The sequence below is a fragment of the Ochotona princeps genome, chromosome 18 (assembly GCF_030435755.1).
Source record: "Ochotona princeps isolate mOchPri1 chromosome 18, mOchPri1.hap1, whole genome shotgun sequence".
Taxonomy (NCBI): Eukaryota; Metazoa; Chordata; class Mammalia; order Lagomorpha; family Ochotonidae; genus Ochotona; species Ochotona princeps.
This window is the reverse complement of record NC_080849.1, coordinates 13,005,006-13,019,878: the sequence shown is the minus strand read 5'-3', so window position 1 is coordinate 13,019,878 and position 14,873 is coordinate 13,005,006. Positions and strand designations below refer to the sequence as shown.

Here is a 14,873-nt window from a genome sequence, read left to right as displayed (position 1 = left end):
TATTTTAGCTGTTTGATTATAAATAATGCCAGAGTAACAGAAACAGGACCAAAAGCTCACATAGTAATTCATCCATCCTCTGCATTGTTGCCACTTGTTAAGATTTGATCCCGTGTGCTATGTTTGTCTTTCTCTCTGTACTTGTGCACAGGGCACAAATCCTGTAGGATATTTTTTGTTTAAATAAAAGGATGGGGGGTTGTATTTTATCTTTTTTTATTAGAAAGACAGATATACAGAGAGAAAACTCTTCTGGGTCTCCTAGGTGTGTGAGGGTCCCAAGGCTTTGGGCCATCTTTGACTGCTTTCCCAGGCCACAAGCAAGGAGCTGGATGGGAAACGGAGCAGTCAGGATTAGAACCAGAGCCCATATGGGATCCCGCTGTATGCAAAGCGAGAATTTAGTCACTAGGCTATGACACTAGGCCCTGGATAATACATGTTTTGCTCACTGGATACCTGCTGATCTCTTCCAGACTTTGCCTCCTTTTAGCCTCTTGTGGCTGGTGTTGTGACGTAGCGAGTTAAGCCTCTGACTATGGCTCTGGCATCTTATATGAATGCCAGTTAAAGTCCCAGCTGTTGCACTTCTGATCTCACTCCCTCCTAATTTGCCTGGGAAGCAGCAGATGATGGTCCAAGTGCTTCGGCCCCTATATCCCCATGGCAAACTGGGAAGAAGCACCAAGTTCCTGGCTTCCACCTGACCCAGCTCGGGTCATTGTGGCCATTTCTGGAGTGAATCAGTGGATACAAGAGATCTCTCTCTCTCTCTCTCTCTTTCTCTCTCTGTCTCTGTCTCTTCTTCTCTTTAACTCGATCTTTCAAATAAATAAAATAAAGCTTGAAAAAATTGATGTGCTCTACCCTCAAAAAATTTAAACAATAGTAATATTCATGTTTAATGAACGGTTTCTGATATCTTTCTTAGGAAGGTATACTAGTGTGAACACATTTGTGTTTATTCAGTACTGATATCAGAATTCCTTATTTCGGAGGACAAAGGTGCAGCATGTAACACTTGCATGTCACTGAAGGGTTAGAAGATTCCACAGCCAAACTTGAACAGTGTTCTTTCCTTTAATCATTAAGCATATTGACACTTGGAAAACTGCGGGAAATCCTAAACTGATGGAATGTGCTTAACTTTGTTGAACATGATTTTCTAAACTTGTTTGCAACAGCTCACTGCCTTATCCACAGAACCTTTGATTATGTCATGAAATACAATTTGGGAAATGTTATTAAAGATTATCAAAAATGAAATGTTAGCTTGACACATCTGGTTTTTTTAAACTATCAGGGAAAAATTGGTTTTATGTTTATCCTGAAGATTTACCTTTTCTTTTAATTTAAGGAAGTGTGGATGGCGTCTCTGAGTGCACGCTGCAAATCTGTGTGGAGCCAAGATCCCAAAGGCTATTGCCAGGCAGCACGTTGGTTCTGCAGTGTTTTGCTGTGGGAAGCCCCATTCCTCACTATCAGTGGTACAAAAATGAATCACCGTTAACACATGAAACAAAGAAGCTCTACATGGTAGGAAATTGATTTTTAAGGTATCTGGGTTGAAGAGGGCTTTGGAAATGTGTATATATAAAACAGATGGCATAGTTGACATTTATAGTGAATATTGAAACTTAAGGGGCCAGTGTTGTGGTACAATAGGTTAAGCCACCACCTGTGACCCTGGCATCCCATATGGGTACCCATTGAAGTGGCTGATCCACTTCAGATCCACCTCCCTGTCAACGTGTCTCAGAAGGCAGCAGAAGATGACCTGAGTAACTGGGCCGCTGCCACCCAAGAGGGGACTTGATGCAGGTCCTGGATCTCAGCTTTGGCCTGGCCCAGTCCGGCCACTGCGGCCGTCTAGGGAGTAAACCAGCAGCTAGAAGAGCTTTCTCTCAGTCTCCCACCCCAACCTGTAACTCATCCTTTCAAATAAATCAATCTTAAAAACAAACAAAAATGCAATAATAACTTATGTATGTTGGGATGTTTTAATGCTTCTAGTGTTTTTACTTCAAGTCCACTGCCATTACATATTAATACTTACATTTGCAAAAATACTAGAATTTACTAAGGACTTCTATGTGAAATGTCAAGTAGGTTTTTTTTCTTAAGCCAGCTTAAACTAAAGTTGAAGAGAAAATATATATATGTTCTAATACTGATACAGGTGCCTTATGTGGACTTGGAGCATCAGGGAACCTATTGGTGTCGCGTGTATAATGAACGGGACAGTCAAGATAGCAGAAGGGCGGAAGTCATCATCGGTAAGCAATATTATTCACTGTTCTGACAAGTGGAATGTGATAGAAGCCCTATAAACAGAATGCCTAAGCAAAGGGAGTTCTACTGCTTTTTCCCATTACCATTTAATTATATGTTAAGTATCAAATTACACGTTTATATAGAAATTTGAGAGAGTACATACTAAATTCATAATCTAGATTCACATCAAAAGAAAAAAAACTGGAGTATCTTATTTATGTCATTTTAGTTGCTTTTTTAATTTTATTGTTTAAACACAGCAAAAATGTATTCTTTAAAGATTTAAAAACAAAAAACCTGCTTTGATTAAAAGATTTTTTAATAACACATTTTTTAAAGATTTATTTTTATTGCAAAGTCAGATATACAGAGAGAAGGAGAGACAGAGAGACATTGATTTATTCTGCAAGTGACCGCAACGACAGGAGTTGAGCCAATCTGAAGCCAGGAGCCAGGAGCTTCTTCCAGGTTTCCCACATGGGTACAGGGTCCCAGGGCTTTGGGCAGTCCTCTACTGCTTTCCTAGGCCACAAGCATGGAGCTGGATGGGAAGTGGAGCCACCAGGATTAGAACCGGCGCCCATATGTATCCCAGTACATTCAAGGCGAGGACTTTAGCCACTAGGCCACCACACCAGACCCAATAACACATTTTTAAAACCAAGATCACAAGGCTGGTGCAGTGGCTCAGCAAACTAATCCTCACCTGCAAGCACCAGAATCTCATATGGGCACCAGTTAGTGTTCTGTCTGCTCCACTTCAGTCCAGCTTCCTGCTCTATATCGGGAAAAGCAGCAGAGGGTTCCCCAAATCCTTGGGACACTACACTGCTATGGGAGATCTGGAAAAAGCTCCTGCCTCCAGGTTTCAGATTGGCTCAGCTCCAGCCATTGCAGCTGTTTGGGGAGTGAACCAACAGATGGAAGATCTTTCACTCTGTCTCCATCTCTCTGTGAAACTGCCTTACCAATGAGAAGAATAAATAGTTCTTTTAAAAAATTATAGGGGTGGGCATTTGGCTTTCCAAGTTAGATGCCTGCAGCCATTATCAGAGGGACTATATCTGGTCAGTACCCATCTCTGGCTGCTGACTTCAAATTCCTGCCCATGCAGACCCTGGGAGGCTACAATGATGGCTCATACAACTGGATTCCCACCACGCAGGTGAGACACCTGGACTGAGTTGCTGAATCCTGGCTGCTGCTTTGGCCCAGCCCCAGCTGTTGTGGGTATTTGGGAATGAACCAGGAAATGGGAGCTCTCTCTGTCTCTCTGCCTCTCAAATTAATAAACAGTTTCTTAAAGATTTATTTACTTTTATTTGAAAGGCATGTTTTACAGAGAGTAGAGACAGGGTTCTTCCCCTCCCCTCTTCTAGGTCTCCCATGTGGATATAGGGGCCCAAGGACTTGAACCATCCTTCACTGCTTTCCCAGGGCATAAGCAGGGAGATGGATCAGAAGTGGATCAGAAGTGGAACAGCCAGGACACGAACCAACACCCATATGGAATGCCAGTGTTGCAGGCAGAGGATTAATTAGCCTAATACACCATCGTGCTTGCCCCAACATTTTTTTTTACTTTTATTTTATTTTTAATGTTCTCATAGTTGAGAAGGAAATGCACCCATGTGGGCCACAGATTAGGGTGGGGAGAGTTGAGGCATTAAGGAAGGAGAGTGGGACAAATATTTCCAACTTTTTTCCTGTATTTGCATTGAGGGGATAAGGGAGGGGCCGTTCCTTGCTGCTAAACCACATCAGCACCCAGGACAGTGATTTGATGTCATCTTAGTCTCCTGTGTGGGAAAGAATGCTCTGAGGGTGTTACTTGAGTGGTTTTGATAGTTCTGAGGCTCTGTTGGTTTTGCTGCTCCAGGGTTGAGAAAATCCTCCAGTGCCCATTGTTCGGCCAAGTCCATTCATTCACACAGATATTCGCTGCAAAGCTTGAGCAGGAGAGTTGTCCAGCCTGTTCTGTTTTCAGTCCACTGACAAGGCACTTGACATACTCTGCCAGTCTAAATGAGGTGCCTGTCATGTCCCTCATGTACAGCTGGGCATGCTGTCCCCTACACAGGCATCAGCAACTGAGGAAGCCCAGTCCCAATACACACATTGCGAGGTCAGACCACATATCTTGTGATTTTTTCTCTGTGGCCAGAGTTTGAGTTCATCTGTCCAGTCAGGGAGACCCCCAAAAAACCTCGCCTGAGGTGACCTCAGATCTTGTTTGTGTGTGCCAGCTAGTACAGTTCAGAGCATCACCTGCATCAGCCCCTGCACACGCTGGTGAATGCAGTTGCCTGGTCAGTTCTGCCCCAACCCATCTCCCATGCAAACTGACAGGTTTTGTTGCAGCCTAATCCAACCCAGCTTGCCACAAACCTGGACCTTATGCACACCAGCAGGAACTGCAACCTAATCAGAGCAACCCCTTAGGAACCCCCAGCCCCAGTTTCTGCATATGCTGGCATGTGTAGCAATCTAGTCTGGCCTGTCCCACATCCCATCTGGCTCTTGGAAATACCCACAGGTGCTGTGGCTTAGCTCAGCCCAACCCCCAGACCGCAGCACACACATATGCTAATGGGTCCTGTCTCCTTGTCCAGCCTGGTGCATGCTCATGCTAGCAGAGGGAGCTACAGCCCAAAGGTGTTGCAACCATGCCAGCCCAGTCCCCCAGTTCCAGCTGTCACTGCTCTCAGTGGGAGCAGTGGCCTAGCAGGAGAATTCCTGAAGTTCCCCTGCGAGGTTCACCCTCAGCGTTGGATCTTTTGCATGCCAGGGGGTGCTGCAACCTGGCTCATGCTGATGGATACTACAGCCTAGCCCAGCCTGGCCAACACCCAGTTCTGGCCCACATGTGAACTGGCGGGTATTGCAGCCAACCCAGCCCAGCCTGTACCCTTTCCTGGCTCTCACATCTACCAGTGGATGCTGAGGACTGGCTCAGCCAAGCCTGCCCCTATATGCAGCCCACATATGTGCCAACAGCCACTTTGGTCCAGCTTGGCCTGAGCTGCCCACAGCCTTGGGTCTAGTGCTCACCAGTAGGAGCTGCTATCTAACAGAAGAGTTCCCCAAGTTCCCTTACAAGCCCACTCCCAGACCAAGATCTCATGGGTGCTGGCGGGTGGTAGGGCCCTGCCCAGCATAGTCCACCCTCAATCCCAACCTTTGCATGTGCTGGCAGGTGCTGTGGCCCAGCCCACCCCTTGACCCTGTTCTTGGATATACCCAAGGGTGCTGCAGTCTGAGCCATCCTGACCTGCTGCCAACCCCAGGTCCCACAATTTGTTGATGAGCTCTGTGGTCATGGCCTAGTTCGACCCATCACTACCCCCAGTGCTCACACAAACTAGTGGGTATTGCAAACCTGCAGGAGTGAGCCCACATGTCTTCTACGGAATCTGCTCCCAGACCTGGTTCCCTCATGTGCTGGTTGGTGTCATGCCCCAGCTTTGTATGGCCTGTCTCCTGCCCTGACAATCACTGTCAGGTTCCGTGCCCTAGCCCTGGCAGGCAGGTTCCTCAGCCCTAGCTTTCTTGTGCAGTGGTAGGTGGCAGACAATGCCACTTAACCCATCCCAGGTCTCCCATGTGGGCAGGTGCATTGGTTTGATACAGACATGCCCTCTGGTTTTCCCCCTCTAAATCACCTCTAAATCACTCATTTGCCTGTGAGTGTCATGGTCCAGTCTGTGGAAGCGTCCTGAAGTCATTCCACACCTGTGAAGCACTCCCTCAGTCACCCTCACTCCAACACATCCCCAAACCACCCTCCCCTGGCAATCCACAGTCCCCCTGCTTCTCTGGTGCCATGCCAGCATGGGCCCCAAGGTCATCTTCCAGTGCGCCTGGCTGGCCCCCTGCCACATGTCTTAAAAAAAATAGACAACTATGCTGGCACACTGGTGTAGTTAACAGAGATTTGGCATTAACCAAGCCCAGAATGCCCACCAGCTGCTGGCTGCTCTTCTCCCAGCAGTGGAACACTTGCCTAGGAAGGTACAAGGTATCCTAGGCAGGTGTCTACAGCTGGGGTAACAATTTTTTTTTTATTCACAAGCATACAAAGTATAGGATGCTCATTAATCAACAGTCTATATTACTAACTGCGTAATTTGGGCATTTATTCCATTTAAGATAGTTATATTTATAGTATGTTATTAATAATAGGAGATGTTGTATACATGTTAGCTTTTCAATGTATTCCTATGGCATTTATCTGCTTGATACCCTAAGCTCATGAATTACAATGTATTCAAATTTGTTTTCTCTGAAACAAGGAACAACAAATGAGGCAGTGGAGTGCACTGAAGGTAGTGTAATTCTTTGGTTTGAAACCAGATCTTCTGCATGCTGGTTCCTCTCGGGATTGGTGGAGGGTTCTAGTTTACTGAGTGCAGTGATGAAAAAATACTCCAAGAAATTCTTTCTCTTGATGAATAGTATTTCTTGGTCTTTGAAGCTGTATAAATTGCCCTGGGCAGTACTGAACTGACAGTCTGTCACAGTAACTAATCAAGTTGGTATTGACTCATTTGATTTTCTGTTGCCTGTTCAAAGCTCCTGCATGATTTTTGAAGAGCAAACTTTTGCAGTTCACTTATATTAACTTTTATCTTTATAAGATTTATTTTAAAAAGTGGATGACTATACTGTCAGGGTTATTTGGATTATTTTATCTATCCGTTAGCCATGATAAGTGGCTTCTCAAATGCTGATACAATTTCTGTAAAAGCTTGGGGACAGGAGATTTATTGTTTTAACTGTGTTTATCAGTATTTCTAATTATATTTAATAATATATTGTTTTAACCTAAAGTTGATGCAAATTTTATAAATGATGAATCTGCCATGTCAACTTTACATTTAAAAAAATTAAAAATCTATTTCAACATACATTTCTAGTTTAATTAATCCAGACAGTATACTTAAATTTCTATGAATAAATTTTAAAGCATAAATCACCTTCTCTTGGTGTGATGTCACATTAATTTGAATAATCAGGTTGGTGAATAGAAAAGTATTTTTTCAATTTCTGCCTCTTCTAAATAACCCTGGGCTCTCCTTGTGTACATAAGAAAATAGTGTTAGTTCTTATATTTCTTTGTTTTGCTGTCCTTCATTTCTATGGCATCACTTTGAAAGTCCTGTAATTGCTATTTTCATACTGAGAACTTGGTTGTAAAAAAGAGTTTTCTCAAAACAGGGAATTTTTTTATTGTTTTTAATTTATTCATTAATTACATTATATTATGTGACACAGTTTCATAGGTACTGAATTTTAAACCCATGGTTTGTTAACTACATGAGAGAAACTGTGAAGAAATTCTACTCACTCTTCTTGTTCTCATTTCTTTTTTGCCTAATTGCATGGTTTTTGTTTTTTTTTTTTGTCTAGCAGTAATTGCATGGTTTTTAAAACTTATAGCATTGCAGACCTCTAAGAATGACTCTAAGCTAACGTGTGTGACACATGTGACACATGTAACAGTGACAAGTGTAAATCATCACGCTAACATGCTGCTTCTGTACCTGCAGACCTTCATAGTTTTGCGGTATCATCAACACTGTGAAGTAATGATTTTCAAATATCTCTACCCAAAAATTGTACAATAAGATGTGAAAATATTATATGGCAATAAAAGTATTAATAAAAATGGTGTTGGATACTAAAAAAAAAAGTGGAAATGAAAATCCAGCTGTGAAGTTGCTCCAGAATTTCAGATGGAAGAATTAGATTTAGTATTTTTTCTTTTTTTTAACATATTTTTATTTTGAACTTTGAATTATGTGGTACAATTTTGTATAGGCTGGGATTCCCAGGCTGCCACTCCCCGACAGATTTTCCACACTTGACTACAATGGTGTAGTCCTTCATAAGGAATCATAATTCTATCAGTCTCTTATTTAACTGTGCCCCGACATTGTTAGTACAATGTCAGACAGTCCAGCATCCCATTGTCTACACATGTCCAACAGTTTCATTGGGAATCCATCTTTCATGTGGAAGCAGGGATGCATGTTCCTTTATACCCCCACATTTGTATATGATAGACCCCAGAACTCCATCACTATACACTTCTATAATTGAGAAACCATGAAACGAGGTCAATAACTGGTATGAGTTAGAACAGCCACAATAACTTAGATTTAGTATTTCTTCAAAAAAAAAAAAAGCTACAAGGTCCAAACATTTTGTAGGTAATTGCTACATACTTTGAACAGTGTCCTGCATTATAGAACTTTTGACCTGTAGAGAATTAAATCCTCATTTGATATATTTTAACTTGATCAGGACAAATTACAATTTAGTTGTATAAGTAAAGCTCTGGGAATTTTCTTAGGGCAGTGAGGCTATTCTGTATAATGTCTGTAATAGGGCATACACATATACAAATTTTTTTAAAAGTCCAAAGAAAAGAGACCCCAAGAAGGAATATAGAATGTGAGAAAAGAACAGAACTTTACTACGGAAGTATGGAGCACCCTCAGTGAAGGGAGACAAGGAGTGAGGGGCTGCTCCCTCGGTAGCTGCGAAGGAGTCTGGCCAGTAAGACAGAGACAAACAGAGTTCTGTGTTCCCTGTGTACTGACTGGCACCACTCCAGCTGATTTTATGTCAAATGTAAGGATAAAGTCCTATAGAACATCTTGTCAATAGTGTGAAATTTGTTACTTGTTGTTGATGTTCATTTTCATTCTCATAAATGTTGTAAAGAAATAGGTGGTTATAATAGGTGGTATTTGTTAGGTTGTTTTGCCTTCCCTTTATCTATGCTAAGATGTCACACAAGTGGGTACAGATTAATTCTGAAGTCACTGTACCTCCCAAGACATATTGTACCCTGAGAAAGCATGAATCTAATTGTGAGAAAGGCACGAGACAAGTCCCTCTTTAAGACATCCTAAAGAAACCTCATCACTTACCATCAAGGTCATCAAACTCAGGAAATGTCCAGGCAGCAGTCAGCTGAGAGGAGTCAGCAGGGAATGTGACATGGTTTCCCAGACAAAGTCCCAGAACAGAAAAGCACCTCAAGGTTCATTAACTGTGGCAAATAGGCTAAGGTATGGGGTGTTGGTAGTAGGGAAACTGGAGCATGGAGTGTGTGGGCATGCTCTGCACAGACCTCTGAAAAGTTCTGTAAATCTGAAGGATGAATGTCTTGAAATTGAATTAACTTTTTATGAATCACCATTTGGTAGTGTTGAGGCAACAGATAGCTCCATCTCCTGGCTGCACTTCTCCCAATTGCCAGAATAGGTGAAATTAAAAAACAAGCAAAAACTAACTATTTAACTTTCTCTTATTGAACTCTGATTGATAACTGATTGATAACCACAATATTATTCTTTCCTATTCAGTCTTTGCGTGGCATGGCTTCTTCATTTAATTTGAAAAGTTCTACACTGATGAAATATAACAATAATTCAAAAATGGCTTCTTTAATTGATTTTATTCTTTGTGCTAAACTGACTATTAAAGTTAATCTATGTTCTTTCATTTCATTTTAGATGAATTAAATAATCTTGGGCATCCTGGTGAGTAATCCAAACATAAAATCAAGGTTTTTTTAAGTTGTTGAATTAAAGGTAGTATTTTGCTGTAGTTATGTTATTAACTTTTTTCTATATTAAAACAACACAAGTTTTAAATTACTACATACATGAAATATAGTTTCCCACAACTGAAACATTAAAAATATTAGATTATAAGGATAAAAAATAAGAATTTGAAGCAGGGTAAAATATTAGCGTATTTTTTTATCATTGTGCATTGCACCGTATCTCATAAAAAGAAAAGTCACTGGGGGAAGTATGTGGTCTGTAGTGTGAATGGAAGCTGAGTTAGAATGGGAAGGGAGTGACATTTCTGAATTGGGATCATTGTCCTCATTCTTCAGTCATGCTGGAACACGCAGAAGGCCCTAGGCCTCTGTTAAACAGAACAGATTTCTGACAGGATGAAGGGAAAGGGAAAGCCTCTGGCTCAAACTGCCTGTCAGTGGTGAGGACCACATAGAGAGGGCATTGGCTTAGGCTGCAGGTGTTCTAGACACAGTAACGGAGCCCATATGAGTGTCTGGAAATAGATCTCGTAAAAGTGAATGAAGAAGGCAGTTACGGTATTTAGTATGTGAAGAAAGCCCTGTTACTTCTCCACGTGTCATTTCTCATTATTTTAACCCTGTGACTTGTCAGCTTCATTTCACTCTTGGTAGTAGACACCTATCAGTGTCAGGCTGTGTGGACTGTGCTAATTGTGTATAAGCAGTTCAGAAAAAAGCAGAAACGCACTAACACCAGTCTTGCTATGTTATTCTCAAATGTAAAACATCATCCTTGTAATTATTTCTGTTGGTCTGATTGGAGTCCCCCTTTTCTCAGTTTGTTATATTTTGCCCTTCTTCAGAAACACTTGCCAACAAAAGTTCTTTGCTTCTGAAATTTTCCTGTCCCCTTCATTTTCTTACTCCCTAAGATTCAGAAAAGCCAAAAACGTAAGTGTAGGGATGATGTGCATGAAAAGCTTTTTATAGGCCTCATCGTCCTCTATTTTACTGAAAGTACAAACCAAGCGGCCTTCCACATAGGAGATGCATGACTGATTGAACTACGTCTTTCCCTGTGTCTCCTGAGTGATGCCGAGGGCTGAAGGGAACTTCATTTTACGTACAGTTGATGGGAACCACGCAGAGCCTAGGACAAGACTCCCTCTGCCTCTGTGTAATAACATTAGTGAGGTGAGACTGAATCTGTGATGTGCAGCACGTAGCACAGGGCCGAGTCAAAGCTGCAGGAAATGCGAGCAAACACTGCTGTTGCTTGCTGTTGCCAGCAGCGCTACTGTCTCCGGTCACCGTTAGCATCTACCGTGGTGAGGACCATCTCACTGTGGTGATCAGTTACCTAGAGTATTCTCTGCTGGATTCCAGTTCAGGCCAACCATGTAATCGTATGTGTTTTTCACGACTCAGCATATCTTCCAATTGTAAAGTGTTAGTGATGCTGCTGATGTCCTTGCCCCTTGCTTTCCACATATCTTTTACTCTAAAAATGCTCGTATCGTGGATAAAAACACATGTTTTTCCTCTTTATCTTTAGATAATAAAGATCAGAACACTGACCAAACTTTGGGTGAGTATACAGCTTTAAAGTATTCCGTTTTATAAAGGTGATTAGGGGATTTAACATATTTTAATTTGATTATTTTTATAGAGACTTGAATAACATTAGAACTAAATGCTTTATAATTGGTATTTATACAAGAAATCAGAGGAGGAAGCTTATAAGCGATTACAGGGGCAGAAATGCTAGTATAGCGAGTTAAGCCACTGCTACATGACGTCCCTGTCTCTTGCTGGTGTACTGCTTTGAATCATGGCAGCTTCGCTTCCTGGGTAGCTGTGTACTAATGGACTGGGGAGCCAGCAGAGGAAGTCTCGAAGGTTGTGGGCTCTGACTAACCCCTGTGTGGCAGAGCTCCATGGTGGCCCAGGCTCCTGCCTTTCCTCTCACTGGGCCCTGGGGTGCTGTGGGCACTTGGAGAGTGAACCAGTGAATGGAAGATCTCCGTCTCTCTCTGTTTTGCCTTTCAAATAGAAGAAAATAACCAAAAAAGTAAAAAATTTAAATTTAAAAATGGTTACAGATTCTGTGTCTGGGATCAGGTCATCTTTTGTAGAGTGATTTCTAAGTTTCTGGCAATATGTAAATATGTGAACAAAAAGAACCTCTCTACTCCAAGCAGCTAGAAAGAAAAAAATCAGTGTCACCTAGTGGAGATGCAGGTTAGGTAGATGTTGTAGAGGAATCAAGAAACTTCACAACTGGCTGCCTTGTCTTCTCTAGTGGGAAGAGAAAAGGCTTTAAGATAAAATATACTGCATAGCTGGCTCTAAAGAATGCCTTGGAGAAAAAATAAATATCTAAGGTGTGGGATTAACTGCATGGGAACCAGGGCTCATTGGGGACCAGTGGGAAAGGTAGGCATGGGCTATAATATGAATGTCCTTATATGCTCAGCTGAGAACTTGGACATGAGAAGCACTGAAGGATTTAATTCAGGGGTCAGCATTGCAGCATAGTGGGTTAAGCTGGCTGCTTCACTTCCAGTCCAGCCCCCGCTAATACACCTGGGAAAGCAGCGGAGCACGGCTCTGCACCCACCTGAGAGACCCAGCGGAAACTCCTGTCTAATAATTTTTTAAAGATTTCTATTTCATAAATACCTCTAGGTCCTTTTATGGGTGCTTATGAGTATTAACTCATTTTGGATAACACCATGATTGGAATTTTTAGAAAGGAAGCAGCTGTTGTTTGGCCTAGCAGTTCAGACACCCACGCATCACATTTGAGCACCTAGGTTCTGTTCTCAACTCACACCTCAGCTTCCTGACAGTGGTGGTGATGACTCACATCACTGGCTCTGCCACCACATGAAGACATGGATTGTGCTTCTAGACCCCAGCTCCAACCCCACAGAGCCTTGGCCATTGCAGGCATCAGACCAGTGAATCAGAAGATGGCAGTGCACATTCTTCCCTCCCTGTCCTCCATCTCTCCCTGACAAATAAGAAAACAGTTATTAGACATCGAATTAATGATATTGCACTGCATTCGTTTTTGAAGAAGGCAGTGCATTTAAGCTTTGGAAGATATCTGTGATCACTTGTGAGGTGGTTTCATCACTCTTTTGCTTAGCCTACTGGCATTTTTGCTTCCTTTTCCAATAAATGGCTCATGTTCAAGAAGTTGTATGAGGTCTTACAGTAAAGTCTGTGGAAAACATCTGCCTATTTCATCAGTTGAAAAACTACTATAAATTGCTTTTAAAGTGGCTATTTTGACATTTTTCTGTATTCTTTACTTTTGTCCCCCTGAAGTCAGACTTTACTGTTCCTGTCCCTGCTCTGTCTCAAGTCTGACTCTATTTCCCTTCCTGGAAACTGGTTTCCTGGACAAGCCTTTTCACCTCTTGCTTCGACCACTGCATCTGTGCCCCTGTCCTAAGTCCAGCCCAGTCTACCTGTTGTCCAGGAACTCTTTAATAAGTGGATGGGGCAAGGTAAGATTTAATTACTTCTCATTTTATTAACCATTAAATTCAAGAAAATGTGATAACACCTCTTAGGAACTAGCTACTAAAAATTAGCATTAGAGGGCCTGGTACAGTAGCCTGGCAGCTGAAGTCCTTGCCTTGCACTTGCCAGGATCCTATATGGGCGCTGGTTCTAATCCCCGCAGCCCCACTTCCCATCCAGCTCCCTGCTTGTGGCCTAGGAAAGCAGTAGAGGACTGCCCAAAACCTTGAGACCCTGCACCTGTGTGGGGGACCAGGAAGAGGTTCCTGGCTCCTGGCTTCAGATTGGCTCAACTCCTGCCGTTGCAGCCACCAGGGGAGTGAATCATTGGACAGAGGATCTTCCTCTCTGTCTCTCCTTATATATATATATATCTGACTTTGCAATAAAAAAATAAATCATCTAAAATTATCATTAGAGAAGTTTTTAGGAGAATATGGCAGTTATTAGTATGTACGTTTAAAGACACAATGTTGGGCCCAGTGTGATAGCATAGCAGCTAAAGTCCTCGCCTTGAATGCACCAGGATCCCATAAGAGTGCCGGTTCTAATCTCGACTGCCCCACTTCCATCCAGCTCCCTGCTTGTGGACTGGGAAAGCAGTCGAGGACTGCCCAAAGCTTTGGGACCCTGCACCTGTGTGAGAGACCTGAAAGAAGCTCTCTGTCTCTCCTCTCTGTATATCTGCCTTTCCAATAAAAATAAATAAATCTTTAAAAAAGATAAAAAAGAAGAAAGAACTAAGTCTGTCACTGTGATATGATTGGCTCTAAATTCTGCTAGAGTTGATGAACTCACAGGAGCATGTTCTGGGCATTTTCTCCCTCTGGATAAGCTAGCTAATGGTATTATTATAGTGTTTTTTTTACTGTAACAATACTAGTTTATTTAAGAAAAAGCATTTAAAAAGAAGAAATTCAAGTGATATTAAGTTAATTAAAGAATGAAATCCATCCTGAATATTCATAACTTTTTCATGGAATTGTAGAAGTCAGGGCAGTTTTTTTTTTCTAACTTTCTGTATCTATTAAGTAATACTCTTGATAAGTGTCCTTTTCTTTTCACTAAAAGATTGTCATTTGAGTAGGACTTGAAATTACCTTTACTGAGTTTAAACTGTGGCTTATATCTATTCATTTTTATCTGAAACATGTGTTCATAAAAATATCTGATTTGGGGAGCCCGAATTTTGTTACAGCGGGTTAAGCTGCTGCTTGCAATGCCAGCACCCTGTATGAGATACCTGAGTTTTGGCTCTCCTCTTCTGAGCTAGCTCCCTAGTAATGTGTCTGGAAAAGAAATGTGTCCGGATGAAATTCCTGGCTCTTGGTCTCAAAGAGCCAGGCCCAGCCCTGATCTTTGTGGCCATTTGGGGAGTAAACCAGTAGATGGAAAATCTCTATCTCTGTCTCTCTCCCTCTGTGTGTGTGTGTGTGTGTGTGTGTGTGTGTGTGTGTGTGTAAATAAAATTTATTTAAAATAAATCATTTTTTTAAAGTAAGCA

General features: G+C 42.0%; 1 protein-coding gene across 2 annotated transcripts in view; it reads left to right on the top strand.

Annotated features, from left to right (window-relative positions):
• MALT1 (MALT1 paracaspase) overlaps positions 1-14,873 on the top strand; it is a 57,064-nt gene that overhangs the window by 22,928 nt on the left and 19,263 nt on the right. Inside the window, exons 5-9 of one of the 2 annotated variants that reach the window (XM_058677073.1) lie at positions 1,358-1,536; positions 2,180-2,276; positions 6,567-6,599; positions 9,801-9,827; positions 11,391-11,423. In XM_058677073.1, the coding sequence (XP_058533056.1) occupies positions 1,358-1,536; positions 2,180-2,276; positions 6,567-6,599; positions 9,801-9,827; positions 11,391-11,423 (369 nt within the window). The remainder of the gene's footprint in view (positions 1-1,357; positions 1,537-2,179; positions 2,277-6,566; positions 6,600-9,800; positions 9,828-11,390; positions 11,424-14,873) is intronic. The other variant, XM_058677074.1, reaches the window with a different exon arrangement.